The sequence below is a fragment of the Equus przewalskii genome, chromosome 17, assembly GCF_037783145.1.
Source record: "Equus przewalskii isolate Varuska chromosome 17, EquPr2, whole genome shotgun sequence".
Taxonomy (NCBI): Eukaryota; Metazoa; Chordata; class Mammalia; order Perissodactyla; family Equidae; genus Equus; species Equus przewalskii.
The window spans coordinates 881,691-897,296 of record NC_091847.1 but is presented as its reverse complement, the minus strand read 5'-3'; the positions used below and the strand labels follow the sequence as shown (position 1 = coordinate 897,296).

The window sequence follows — 15,606 nt, the reverse complement described above, 5'->3', positions numbered from 1 at the left end:
GACCCAGACACACAGGGAGAATGCTGTGGTACAACAGGGGCAGAGATGGATGGATGCAGGGGCAAGCCAAGAACGCCAAGGCTCACCGCCACAACCAAACCAGGAGGCGGCAAGGGAGGAGTCTGCCCAGAGTCTGGAGGAAGCTTGCCTCTGCCGACACACCCATGTCAGACCTCTAGCTTCCAGAACATGAGAGAATAAATGTCCGTTGTTTTAAGGCACCCAGTTTGTGGCACACTGTTACAGCAGCCATAGGTAACTAATAGTCTTTTATCCCTTACTTTTTTATCTGCGCCATTTTACTCCAAGTGGGTTTCTTGTGAACAGAATATATAGCTGGACTTTGTATTTTTTTGCCCAATCTCAGATCTTATTCTTTTTAAGGGGAATGTAACCAGCTCCCATTTATTGAGATCATAGATATTGCTGGTCTAATTACTGCTAGTTCGTTTTCTGTCATGCTTTATTAACTTTATCTGCTGTTTCTTTTTTTTCTCCATGAGGAATGTTTTCTGTTCCTTTTTATTCTTCTGGTTTAAAAAAGTATTATCCTTGGGGCTGGCCCCGTGGCCGAGTGGTTAAGTTCGCGCGCTCCGCTGCAGGCGGCCCAGTGTTTCGTCGGTTCGAATCCTGGGCGCGGACATGCACTGCTCATCAGACCACGCTGAGGCAGCGTCCCACATGCCACAACTAGAAGAACCCACAATGAAGAATACACAACTATGTACCGGGGGGCTTTGGGGAGAAAAAAAGGAAAAAATAAAATCTTTAAAAAAAAAAAAAAAGTATTATTCTCCATTGCTATCTTCCCTAACGTATATCCTTAAAATTAGACATATATATAAACCTCTATTTTCCCACATAGGTGGAGAATATCTCAGCCTCCTCTGACCCACACATTCTTCCAGGCCAAACAAAGCAAGTGCTCCCTCATACTTTTACCTGTTCTCCCTCCTACATAACAAAACCTCCCGTGTTCTGATAAGATAAAATTTTAGTTCCTGATATTTTTTCCACTATTACCTAAAGGAATAGTTCATACGTGTGACATCTCAGCATACGGCAGAGCAGATCAGTTGAGGACAAAGGGCTCTGGAGACAAAGGTTCAGATCCCAAGTCTAGCAGACCGGCTCTAAACCTCGGGAAGTGTGGCGGGCAGGATGAAGTCCCTTCCCCACAAAGATGTCCACGTCCTAATCCCCAGAATCTGTGAAGGTGACACCTCAGAGGGCAAAGGAGCTCCAGAACCATAATTAAGATAAAGCAGCTTGAGATAGGGAGATTATCCTGGATTATCCAGGTTGGCCCAAACTAGTCACAAGTCCTTAAAAGCAGATAACCTTCCCTGGCTGCAGAGAACCAGAGAGATGACAGCATAAGAAGGGCTCGGCCTAGAAGCCAAGGAACACAGGAGGCCTCTAGAAGGTGGAAAAGGAAAGGACACAGATTCTCTCCCAGAGCCTCCAGAAGGAACAGCCTCTCTGAGACCCAGTGAAACTCCTGATGAACTTCTGACCTCCAGAAATATAAGCAGAAGTTTGTATTATTTGAAGCCACTATGGTAATTTATTACAGGAACATTAAAAAACTGATACAGTTAACGAGGTTAAGTTACTTAACCTCAGGACGCCTTAATTTCTGATACTAGAAAAAGTAACCCACCTTACATGGTACGGTGAGGATTAAATAACATATGTAAAGCAGTTAGCACAGTGCCTAGTGCAACGTAAGTGTCCAATATATATAAGCTTAAATTATTAAATAGTAATAATATAGCTCCAGTTTATTAAAAAAGTAGTGAACTAGCTTAACATGTGGCCATTTCTCCAACAGTCTTTAGGCAAGCCATATCTCTTCCAGAAAGTATCATTTAAGATTCACTGATATAAATCAAAACAGTATAAAAAATAAGCTACATCCGGGATTTAAAATAAACCCTATAGTTTAGCATGGAATAAATGTTTAAATTGAGGATGAACATATATGTGAAATGGGGAGGCAGGCACTCTGACAAACTAGTCTGCTGGATTGATTTTATGAACATGTCATATATATATGAATACTACAATAATCTCTGTTAGTGAATTCTCACAATGTCCAGAGTTAACTCAGGGTAGGAGTACAGAGCAGAGAGGAAAAAAAATTCTTCCCTCCAAATTTCATTTAATCAGTATTTTCAAGATTCTGATCCAACATCAATGCCAATGTTGACAAGCTGAGAATTAATAAAGTTGGGTTTTCCTCCTTGCAGTTCCACATCCCTTCTTCAGAGATGGCAGATGGGGGTAAGAACCATCAAGGAAGGAAAAGGCTGCATAATGCAGACATCAGGGCTTTTTAAAAAGACTTTTACATAAAAAGAACAAGATTTAAGAATTCATTCAACTAAGCCCATTCCCGATGTGCATCTAGTAATGAAAAAAGAGCGCGCAAAGTGACTGGAGGTGAATACTTCCTGCCATTCTCTCTGTAACGGGTTCTGCCAGGGCAGCTCTAAACAGGCAGGAACTGGGATCAGCGTTATCAGAGGTGGAATAAGATCCTGCTACATTTCTTTCACTCATCCTCTGAGTCACTTATTCTGCTGCCTAAAGGAAAACTCCACTCACATTATTTTCCCTTTCTGATAAGTGAAAATTAAAACAGAAAATACTTTTTAAATTAAACACCTAAGAAAATTAAACTTACAAACAATCATCTGTGCTTTCTGCACAAAGACTGATCGTTTTCCCATCTCGGCAAACAATCTGCAGCATACAGTCTTTCGGCTTCCCATCTGGAGGCTGCACATCTATGACAAAGAAGTAGAATAAAGGAATATTTATATAGTTTTTTTAAAAGGACTTCTTCTTATCTACCAGCTCAGATAAGCAAAGGAGCAGTATTCAGAACATTCCCATTACAAAACATCTTTGTTCGCTCTACAGAACAAACAGGCATCACAACTCCATCCTAATCACACTTCCTGCAGGAAGAACAAGCGGGTCTCTTCCAGACGGCATTCCACAGACGAAGATGGACAGAACAGCCCAGGCCGTAGAAGAATACGTCCCACATAGTGAAAATGTTACAAAGCATCAGACAGGAGAATACTTACTGCTTTTGTTCACAGGAAGCATCAAAACAGATCACTGCTTTAAAAGTGAAAATCTGACTTTTGAAGTATCTCTGTGTACCAAAAAATAAGATCTATGATACGTGAGCCTGGTTTAGGTAGGGATTTCAACAGACGGTCCATGGAGACTTGTGTTTCAAGAACTAATATATAGGGGCAAGATACTACAACGCCAATGGTTACTACAAGCAAATATCTCATTTGTGACTTTTTAATTCATGAATTAATATGTAGGGGCAGGATGGTATAAGCATCAATGTTTATTACAGCAGACTGTTTACTCCAAATAGCAACAGAGTTACTAAAACAAACAGGGAAGTCTACCTATGCCATCAATTAGAAATAGAAAAGTCTAAGCTTGTTAAAAATCTATTCCTTTAAAATGAATATAAGGAATAACTCCAGAAAACCAAGTCAGTCATCATGGATTTTAAGAGACTGACTGTAACTGTCACCAATAAGATGCCAGTTTCTGAGTCACAAAATCTATACTGCCTAGGGTGGCTCCATCCTTCTTGGGATTCCCAGCACACCTTAGTTCTCCACCACCTTCTCCATGAGAGGGGAAGGAATGTGGTCTAATTCAGATGAAAAAGTTAATTTATCCGAACCATATGGTTCATGATCTAAGTGTCTGGGTCCCCACTGTGGTTACCTCTTCCCAGATGAAACACTTCTTTGGTCTATTTACGAAAGCAAAATGGGTAAGGAAGAGGATTCAACTCCCATCAAGAACAGGGAGGGGTAGATGACAGAAGCTGGCCAAGACAGACCCGCTTACCCCGACATTCATGTCCCATGCGGATATTGATGCAGTCCACTGGCATGTGGACCTTATCCTCGACACTCTGCCGAGTTTGGTCATCATAATAGATCAGGTGACCATCCGACCACAGGTCAAACCAATTCTTCTTCCAGCGCTTCAAAATAGTACCTGAAAACAAAGAAAAGTTGGCTTTGAGCTGAAACTTTGTCCTCTAATTCACAGGGAACAGAAGCAAAGAAAATTTTCCTCTGGCCCTATAAGTACACCTGCACATAACTGTCCGGAGCAGTCCATCCAAATGAAAGTGAAAGCAGACCCCAAGGGCATGAACACCCACGCTGTACCAGGGCTGCCTGAGGCACACACTAGAGATACTAAGAACACTGACAACTTAAAACTCCCAAAACTTAAAAGAAAAAATTCAATAAAACCTTGATTTTGAGGTAATGAAAGATGTCTAACATTTAATTCTCCATGCAGTCTCTCTAAATTTTCCCAGTAGTATCTAACTTTGCTGGATTGATCAGAAAATGTTAAAGTCTCCATATACAAATAACAATAACACCTTCTTTTGGAAAAATATGTTTTTCTCTTTTCCTTGAAGAGCTTTCACGGATACTCTTCTCTAACATTTGTTCTTCCCTTAAAGCCCACACCTAGGAGGGCCTGCCTGCCTGAGGCAGACGCAGAGGCAGGCTCAGACAGTGGATACATCCACACCCAGGACACCAAACCCAGGTCCGCGGCCTGACGCCTACCCTCCATGCATCCATCCTACTACCTCACACATCTCCATCAGTTTACGAGAATTCGTCCTTTCATTTGTAATCTTGGACCAGACATTTGACTTTAAAAAACTCTAATTTCCTTGCCAGCCAAAAGGGAATACTAAAAGGCCAATTTTGGCTCCAAAACTCCAAGTCTTCCCTGCACCTTTTTCACATCCACACATACTTTTTGTTCCTGTAGATCCCGACGTGCTCTTGGCCAACGTGCACAAATCCACTCCATGTACTTCTCTCCTTATGCTCCCATGTCTGCTAATGGTTTCAACCAAATATGTGACACAACAGCCTTTCAAATTTCTTTTACCACTATCAGGCACTCTTCTTGCTGAGAAGGGCAGCCACAGCACTTGCCCAAACTGATAAATGACACCCAGCACCCATTTGACTGGCAGCACCTGAGCTGTGCAGAAACTACCAGATAGAGGCACCCAAACACAGACAGGTGGAATCACTGGGTTGGGGAGTTCTACCCAAGTATCTCACCTGCCATCAAAGCCCTGACTGCAGATTCCCAAATTAGGCGCCCTCCAGAGTCCAGATACTGGGCCCTAAGGGTCTATTTGGCAACGGCAGGAAAAGGAGTTCTGGAGACAGCTTTGCATACATGTAATCACATGTGTATCTCTGCTGCTCTGTAACCCGGTGAATATATTACATCTCACCTCATTTTACTATGATTGATACTCCTGCTTTTAGCAAAGGAAAATCAACCCACACATTGGGAGGTGGTGAAATGGAATCAGTCTTCTGAATACACACTTTTGACATAGCCATGGCCTGGGACATTGGAAAGACTGTACAACTTACTAAAAGGACATCTATTTTATGCACATCATCATGCTAGGCACTGATAGGCAAGAGAAAATTGTCAAAAGGGTCACTGTCCACTTAGGTTGACAGAGCACTTACACTGAATTATGGTGGAGAAAGGAAAGCTTGCCTTCAAACATGGGTGCAGTGGAGTCTAAGAAGAAAACCAGAGGACATCGGAAGAGCCAAGAAAGGCAGGCATATCGTCAAGGTCTGAGAAAAGCTCTCCATGTCCCCTGACCATTTGGGGGAGGTTGGGATCACAAAACTCAAGATAAGGAAACTTACACAAAGACTGGAGCTCAAATCCAACATGCCAAGACTTTCTTTTTAAAGCCAGCATTACAACAGCTCTGCCCATTCCTGGAATACAGCACTAGACAGACCTTGAAGGGACACCTGCTTCAGCTCTAGGTCTGGGAATGCAGAACTAGCAGCAGGACAGACAGGCTGACGCTTGTCTCCTGGTAGAAAGAGTGTCAGTGCTGAAATGAGACAGTCCTGAGTGTGAATGTATCTTTGCCACCCACTGTTAACACTTGGGCGAATTATCTCCTATCACTGAACCTCAGTTTCTTCAACTGGAAACTGGGATAATGCCACCACCTCACAGAGCTGTTGTGAGAACTACGTACCATATGTAAAATCTGTGTAACAGGAACACAAACGAGCTTCATAAATAACAGTTTTTATAAATCATCTAAGGTATACAGCCCATCCTTCACCGCTTGTCTCAAGGGCGACAAAGCTCTGACGGTATCTCTCAAATATAAATTCATAACTAAACAATAAACAATATATACGACAGCTCAGTTTTTTGCTGGAGGCATAAACGATGTAGTCAATTTTCCATTAACTCTGTTCTTTCTAGAAGGACAGCAGAATAATCTGCTTACTCTTTCTTCAATAAACAGAGCTGGTTCTTCCAGCTTCAAAACACACTAGGGCACAACCAGAAGGTCCTACAACCAGAATGCACAACCACGTACTGGGGGGCTTTGGGGAGGAGAAGAAGAGGAAACACAGAAAATTGGTAATAGATATTAGCTCAGGTGCCAATCTTTAAAAAAAAAAAAAATCTTCCAGTCAAAAAAGAAAACCACACTATGAATCCTACTTCAGACGGCAGCCTCAGAGATAAGCAGAGAGCATATGAAAGATAAGCCCCCAGAGATGAGTCTCAGGAAGCAGATCTCAATCCCATAAATAAAGAATTGAGTCTCTTCTCCAGAGACCTTTTGGAAATACAAAAGGTTTGGTTTTATTTATTTTTTTGCTGAGGAAGATTCACCCTGAGCTGACATCTGCTGTCAATCTTCCTCTTTTTGTATCTGAACTGCTGCCACAGCATGGCCACTGATGGACGAGCGGTGTAGGTCCATGCCCAGGAACCAAACCCACACCAGGCCGCCAAAGCAAAGCGCACCGAACTTTGCCACTTAGGCCACCAGGGCTAGCTAGATGAACTCATTCCCTTAGGTCAAATCTTCACCCGTATAAGGACTCCAGTATTTCGGAATCTCAGTCACTGTTCATATCCCAGATAAGACAGGCATTTCCCACAAAGAGAGCATACCTTCATGCTAATATATCAGCTGAGCTTGGTTAGATTCAAGCAGAGCCTCAGGTCAGCCGTTACCCATAAAGCAAGCCAGTAAGAAAAGAGAGACCAGCAGGGAATACCACTATTACCCAGCTTCTGTCAACGCAGTGACCAAGGAGCTCCATGTGTGAAGAGAAACAGTTCACAGAGCTCTAAAACTTTCCAAGAGGAAATCCAGGGGAACAATACTAATCAGACTGTGCTACTTGATTTTGTTGTTTTTTTCAAGAGGATGTCTTTTGTTGTTTTTGTTTCTGTCTTTGCTTTGCTGAGGAAGACTGGCCCTGAGCTAACATCTGTTGCCAATCTTCCTCTTCTTTTTTTCTTCCCAAAGTCCCAATACATAGTTATATATCCTAGTTGTAGGTCCTTCTAGTTTTTCTATGTGGGATGCCACCACAGCATGGCTTGATGAGCAGTGTGTAGGTCCACGCCCAGGATCCAAACCAGAGAATCCCGGGCCACTGAAGAGGAGCACACAAACTTAACTACTAAGCCACCAGGCTGGCTCCTACTATTTGTTTTAAATGTGATCTGTTCCAGCAACAGAAATAAAGATGTGCCCTAAGGCAAGACTAAACCCAGTCCAAGGGGCTAGTGTCCTGTACTTACTCTGTCGCAGCAACCACCCACTCTTCACAAACGCCATTTTTTCACCTACAGGAAAAGAAACAGGTTCAAAGTTACACCCAGAAAAGAGAACGGCTCATGAAAGTTATTTTTACTCACAGCACTTTTGACATCATATGTGTGGGGTTTTTCGAACAACCAATTCTCCAACTCTCAGGACATGAACTGGACAGTACTGATTCAGTTCGATTTTGACACTAACTACCTGCAATTAGCATCAGACCCCATGGGTTAAGGGCTCCGTTCCACAAGAGTACTCCCACTTTAGACACAAGTCCTGGGCAGGCCCATACTTTTGACTTATAAATTCATATGACCTCCTCCTCAGATTTGATAATGTGCTAGCATGGCTCACAGACCTCAAAAAAGCACTTTACTTACTCTACCTGTTTATTAGAAAGCATACAACTCAGGAACAGCCAGAGGGAAGAGATGCACAGGACAAGGTGTGGGGAAAGATGCAGAGCTGTGACGCCCTCTCCAAGCGCACCACCTCCCAGTACCTCTATGTGATCATCATCTCAGCTCTCAGGAACCCTGTCCTTCAGCGGTTTTGAAAGAGGTTCCATTAGGTAGGCACAGATGACTACATCATTGGCCACTGGTGATTAAGCTCAATCTCCAGCCTCCCTCCACTCCAGGAAGGTCCAGGGATGGGGCTGAAAGTTCTGGCCTTCTAATCACAAGGTTGGTTCCTCTGGCTACGTGCCCCATCCTGAAGTTATCCAGAGGCCCACCAAGGGTCATCTCATTAGCATAAACTCAGTCATGATTGAAAGAGGTTTATTACAAATAACAACACTTTAATATCTCACAAAATTCCAAGGGTTTTACAAGTTCACATGTTCTTTCTTATGTAAGAAAATCACAGCAATCCGGTCTAACTCTCCATCCTCATCCCTTTCAGTGTCAACCAAAGCCACTTACCTCACTGGCTACCTGGTATTTACCAAATACCTCCTCAGTGGGGCCAATACAACCTCTCCGCCTCACTTCCCACTCTAGGCTTTAGCCTCAACACCCTGTCCACCTTACTAAGTCTAACTTCACTTAGCAGACATAAAGCAGCCCCAAGAACATGAAGATTTAGCTCTGTCGAGAAGTGCGGCTTCTCCTAAAGTGCCCTATGTCCTGGGGCTCTGAGTCCAGCTGCCTCAGCTTTGCCGCCAGTGTGCCCAGTCAACTTTAACAGCCCAGTCAGGTATGTACTGCTGTCAGCTAGCCGAGTGGCCAGGTCAGAGCAGAACACCAGAGTCATGAAGAAAAAAATCTGATAAATTTAACTCCCTAAAAATAAAAATTTGGATGGCAAAAAAAAAAAAAGGTCAAAAAGACCAATTAAAGGAGAGTGATGCCAGCAACATGGCAGAGTGAGCAGTTTTGTCTCTCCCCCTTCGAACTAGAACTAAATGGACATTCATTTATCAACGAGGATACTCACACAGCACCTCAAGATGCCTGAGAGACCCATGCTGCTATACATGGAAGGTGGATGGACTATCCCAGGGAAGAGAGGGAGATGGGTGAGAACTCTCCAGTCCTGAGACAGGCCAGTATCCACGGTGACTGCTCTCCCAGCTGAAGTACTCACAGCACAGCCACGGCCCTGAGGGTGGCCGTGCCCCTCAGCATGACCATGGAAACAGGTGACTGCAGCCCCAAGACCCCTACTATTGCTCTTTGGACCAGTAGGAAAATCCATGGACCCACTGTGGCCCCAGGGAATGACTCGGGCTCAGACTTGGTAACAAGGCCCCGCCCACCAAGCACAAAGGCTGGTGAGACCTAGGAGCACATGCAGCGCGGCTGGGCGAGCAAACCACCGGATGCCTTAAACACCCAGGGCTCTGCTACAGCCCTGAGGGGGCGAGTGAGATCCAGCAGGACCATGTGAGTGGGCGGTGACAATCCGGAGCCCCAGTGTGACTGCTCCTTAGTCTAGTGGGAAAATCCACAGCCCCACAGCAGCTGCAGGGAGAGTCTCTGCTCAGCCCTAGTGGAGAGGCCCCACCCACAAAGCACAAAGGCTGGGCAACCTAGGAACAGATGCAGCACAGCTGGCTGAGCTAACCACCAGCTGCATTAAATGCACGTAGCTCTGCAGCGGCCCCAATGGAGCAAGTGAAATCCAGGGGGACTGCGGGAGTGGGCGGTGACAATCTGGAGCCCCAGCATGAGCCCTCCTTGGGGAGTGGGGAAAATCCACGGTCCCAGAGTAGCCCCAGGGAGAGACTTGTCTTGGCCCTAGTGGAGAGGTCTCGCCCACCAAACACAAAGGCTGGTGCAACCTAGGAGCAGACACAGGCGGCTGGGCGAGCAACCTGCCAGCTGCCTTAAACCCCCATGGCTCTGCTGCAGCCCTGAGGAGGCAAGTGAGATCCAGCAGGACGAGACGGCAGCGGAGCTGTGAGTCTGGGTGAACAACTCCCAGCTATCTTGAAAGCCCATAACATGTCTGCGGTTCCTAAGGAGAGAGCATGTCTACGCAGATCTATGGAAGCAGGCAGCAGCAGCCTGAAGCCCCCATGTGATCGTTCCCACAGCTGATGGGAGACCCACAGGGCCACTGCAATCCCAAGGATCCCAAGCTGACGGGGGTCCTGGAGGGCACAGATTACACAGTTCCTGCTCCCTCCCCCTAGTGGCACCAAGTGGAGGCAGTAACCAAACTCTACTGCTATGCAGAGGCACAAATCCATGCCATCAAGAAGTATGAAAAGAATATATTAAATCTACAAAACAGAAGAAAAATAACAAGTACCCAAAAAACAATCCAGAAGACAAAGAAATCTATAACCTAATGACAAAGAATTCAAAATAGCTATCATTAAAAAACTCAATGAGGGGCCAGCCCAGTGGCACAGTGGTTAAGTTCTCATGTTCTGCTTTGGCAGCCCGGGGTTCACAGGTTCGGATCCCGGGTGCGGACACGGCACCACTTGGCAAGCCATGCTGTGGCACGCGTCCCATATATAAAGTAGAGGAAGATGGACATGGATGTCAGCTCAGGGCCAGTCTTCCTCAGCAAAAAAGAGGAGGACTGGCAGCAAATGTTAGCTCAGGGCTCATCTTCCTCAAAAAAAAAAAAAATTCAGTGAATTAAAAGAGAATACAGATAGACAACACAACAAGTTCAAGAGCTATGTCACAAAAGAACTTGAAACTATAAAGAACAACCAATCAGAAATGTTGGAGACGAAAAACACAATGGAGGAGATTAAGAAAAATCTGGACTCCCTGAACAATAGGGCTGATAATTTGGAGGACAGAATTAGCAGTCTGTAGAATGGAAATACAGAAATGCTTCAGATAGAGGAGAAGAGAGAAATAAAACTAAAAAGAAATGAAGAACCTCTCCGAGAAATATCCAATTCAATTAGGAAATGCAACGTAGGGATTATAGGTATCCCAGAGGGAGAAGAAAAGGTGAATGGAGCAGAAAGTTTGTTCAAAGAAATAACAGCTGAGAACTTCCCAAACCTGGGGAGGGAGCTGGAAACCCATGCGACAGAAGCCAAGAGATCTCAAAACTTCATCAATGTAAAAAGACCAATGCCAAGACATACAGTAGTAAAACCAGCTAAAGTCAATGACAAAGAAAAAATATTAAGGGCAGCAAGGGAGAAGAAAATAACCTACAAAGGAACCCCTATTGGGCTGTCAGCAGATGTCTTACAGGCTAGGAGAGAGTAGAATGATATATTCAAAACTCTGAAAGACAAAAACTTGCTGCCAAGAATATTCTATCCAGCAAAAACATCCTTCAGATATGATGGAAAAATAAAATCGTTCCCAGATAAAAGTTAAGGGAGTTCATCGCCACAAGAACCCCCAACAAGAAATCCTCAGGAAGGCCCTCAGACCTGGGGAAAAAAAAAAAGAAAAGGGGTTACAAAACCCTGAGCAAGGAGATAAGTAGAAAGACAAAATCAGAAAATTGCAGCTCTCCATCAGAACAGGTTAGCGAATGCTTAATTATAACATTAAAGATAAAGGGAAGGAAAATGCCAAGAATAAACATAATCTTGTCATTTTAACTACAAACTCACAATATAAGAAGAAAAAAGATGTGACAACAACAACTTCGAAGGGGAAGAGGACAGGGATAGAATTGGCTTAGTCTAAGGGAATAAGAGGCCATCAGAAAATGGAATACCTCATCTACGAGATGTTTATACAAACCACAGGGTAACCACTAAACAAATAATTAGAACAGAGACACACATTATAAATAAGGAGAAGACTAAGAAAATCAACATAGAAAACTAACTAACTGAATTGGTAGTCTGAAATACATGGGATGAGAAACAAAGGAAATGAAGGATAGCCAGAAAAGGAAAAATAAAATGGCAGCATTAGGCCCCCACATATCAATAATCACTCTAAATATTAATGGATTGAATTCTCCAAGCAAAAGACACAGAGTGGCAGGATTAAAAAACAAGACCCAAGAAGATGCTGCCTCCAGGAAACACATTCAGCTCCAAAGACAAACACAGGGTCAGAGTGAAGTAATAGAAGATGATACTCCAAGCTAATAGTGAACAAAAGAAAGCAGGTGTCACCATACTTAGACAAAGTAGACTTCAAGACAAAACAGGTAATGAGAGACAAAGAGGAGCAGTATATAATGATAACAGGGACACTCCACCAGGAAGAGATAACACTTATAAATATATATGCACCTAACACAGGAGCATCAAAGTACATAAAGCAACTATTAACAAAAAGAAGATGTCAACAATACAATAATAGTAGGGGACCTCAACACCCCACTTACAGCAATAGATAGATCATCCAGACAGAAAGTCAACAAGGGAACTGTAGAGTTAAATGAAAACTACACCAGATGTACTTATAGATAAATAGAGAGCACTCCATCCAAAAACAGCAGGTTACGCATTCTTCTCAAGTGTGCATACAACGTTCTCAAGGATAGATTACATGTAGGGAAACAAGCAAGCCTCAATAAATTTAAGAAGTTTGAAATAATATCAAGCATCTTTTCTGACCCTAATGCTGTGAAACTAGAAATAAACTACAAGAAAAAAAAACAGGAAAGGGGCAAAGATATAGAGATTAAACAACATGCTACTGAACAACCAAGGGATCATTAAGGCAATCAAAGGAAAAATCAAATATTATCTGGAGACAAATAAAAATGAAAACACACCATACCAATTCATTTGGGATGCAGCAACAGTGGTCCTAAGAGGGAAATTCATTGCAATACAGGCTCACCGCAACAAACAGGAAAAATCTCAAATAAGCAATCTCAAACTATACCTAACCAAATTAGAAAGAGAACAAACAAGGCCCAAAGTCAGCAGAAGGAGGGAAATAACAAAAATTAGAGCAGAAAAAAATGAAATTGAAACAAAAAACACAGTAAAAAGTATCAATGAAACAAAAGAGCCAGTTCTTTGAGAAAATAAACAAAACAGACAAACCTTTAGCCAGGCTCACTAAGAAAAAAAAGAGAGAAGGTTCAAATAAATAAAATTAGAAATGAAAGAGGAGAAATTACAACAGATACCACAGAAATACAAAAGGTTATAAGAATACTATGAAAAACTATACGCCAACAAATTGGAAAATCTAGAAGAAAGGAATAAATTCTTAGACTCATCTGAATAGACCAATCACAAATAAAGAGATTGAAACAGTAATGAAAAACCTCCCAAAAATAAAAGTCCAAGACCAGAAGCCTTCTCTGGAGAATTCTACTAAACATTCAAAGATTTAATACCTATTCTTCTCAAACTATTCCAGAAAATTGAGGAAAATGGAGCACTTCCTAAAACATTCTACAGGGCCAAAATCACCCTGATATCAAAGCCAGACAAGGACAATACAAAGAAGGAAAACTACAGGCCAATACTGCTGATGAACAGGGATGCAAAAGTGCTCAAGAAAATACTGGGAAACTGAATACAGCAATAAATTAAAAAGATCATACACCACAATCAAGCGGGATTTATACCGAGGACACAGGGATGGTTCAACATCTGCAAGTCAATCAATGTGATACACCACATTAACAAAATGAACAACAAAGACCACATGATCATCTCAACACACACATAGAAAACATTCAACAAGATCCAACATCCATTTATGATAAAAACGCTTACTAAAATGGATATAGAAGGTACCTCAACATAATAAAGGCCATATATGAGAAACCCACAGCCAACATCACACTCAATGGGGAAAAACTGAAAGCCATTCCTCTGAGAACAGGAACAAGACAAGGGTGCCCACCCTCACCACTCCTATTTAACATAGTACTGTAGGTTTCAGCCAGAACAATTAGGCAAGAAAAAGAACTAAAAGGAATCCAAACAGGCAATGAAGAAGTGAAACTTTCACTGTTTGCAGACAACATGATTTTACATATAGAAAACCCTAAAAAAAATCCATCAGAAAGCTACTAGAAGTAACCAACAATTACAGCAAAGTTGCAGAGTACAAAATCAACTTATAGAAATCAGTTGCACTTCTATACACTAATGATGAACTAACAGGAAGAGAACTCAGGAACACAATCCCATTCACAACTGCAGCACAAAGAATAAAATATCTTGGAATAAATTTAACCAAAGATGTGAAAGACCCACACAAAGAAAACTACAAGACTTTTCTAAAAGAAATTGACGACAACATAGAGATAGAAAGCCATTCCATGCACATGGATGGGAAAAACAAAAATAAATGTCCATACTACCTAAAGCAATCTACAGCTTCAGTGTAATCCCAATCAGAATCCCAATGACATTCTTCACAGAAACAGAATAAAGAACCCTAAAATTTATATGGGGAAGCAAAACAATCTGAATTGCTAAAGCAATCCTGAGAAAAAGGACAAAGCTGGAGGCATCACAGTCCCTGACTTCAAAATATACTACAAAGCTATAGTAATCAAAACAGCATGGTACTGGCACAAAAACAGGCACACAGACCAATGGGACAGAATCAAGAGCCCAGAAATAAACCCCCACATTTACAGACAGCTAATCTTTGAGAAAGGAGCTAAGAACATACAATGGAGAAAGGAAAGTCTCTTCAGCAAATGGTGTTGGGAAAACCGGACAGCCACACGCAAAACAATGAAAGTAAAGATCATTCTCTTACACCATACACAAAAATTAACTCAAAATGGATCAAAGACTTGAAGGTAAGATCTGAAACCATATTCCTAGGAAAAAATATAGGCAGTATACTCTCTGACATCAGGCTTAAAAGGATCTTTTTGGACACCATGTCTTCTCAGACAAGGGAAACAATAGAAAGAATAAAGAAGTGGGACTTCATCAGACTCAAGAGCTTCTACAAAGCAAGGGAAAACAGCACTGAAACGAAAAGACAACCCACCAAGGGGGAAAAACTATTTGTAAATCATATATCCAACAAAGGGCTAATCTCCATAATATATAAAGAACTCACACAACTCAACAACAAAAAATCAAACAACCTGATCAAAAAATGGGCAGGGGATATGAACAGACATTTCTCCAAAGAAGAGATACGGACAGCCAATAGGCACATGAAAAGATGCTCATCATCACTGATCATCAGGGAAATGCAAATCAAAACTACACTAAGATATTACCTTACACCCGTTAGAATGGCTAAAACAACCAAGACAAAAAATAACAAATGTTGAAGAGGTTGTGGAGAAAAAGGAACCCTCATGCACTGCTGGTGGGAATGCCAACTGGTGCAGCCACTATGGAAAACAGTGTGGAGATTTCTCAAAAAATCAAAAATAGAAATACCCTATGATCCAGCCATCCCACTACTGGGTATCTATCCAAAGAACTTGAAATCAGCAATTCAAAGAGGCTTATGCACCCCTATGTTCATAGCAGCATTATTCACAATAGCTAAGAC

At 42.3% G+C, this 15,606-nt stretch overlaps 1 protein-coding gene across 4 annotated transcripts in view; it reads right to left on the bottom strand.

Moving 5' to 3' along the window:
• PLEKHB2 (pleckstrin homology domain containing B2) overlaps window positions 1-15,606 on the bottom strand; it is a 35,497-nt gene that overhangs the window by 12,156 nt on the left and 7,735 nt on the right. For all 4 annotated transcript variants that reach the window (XM_070580958.1, XM_070580959.1, XM_008537034.2 and 1 more), the window contains exons 2-4: window positions 7,696-7,740; window positions 3,898-4,050; window positions 2,690-2,792 (exon numbers count right to left, since the gene is read on the bottom strand). In XM_070580958.1, the coding sequence (XP_070437059.1) occupies window positions 2,690-2,792; window positions 3,898-4,050; window positions 7,696-7,732 (293 nt within the window). In that variant the 5' untranslated portion in view covers window positions 7,733-7,740. The remainder of the gene's footprint in view (window positions 1-2,689; window positions 2,793-3,897; window positions 4,051-7,695; window positions 7,741-15,606) is intronic.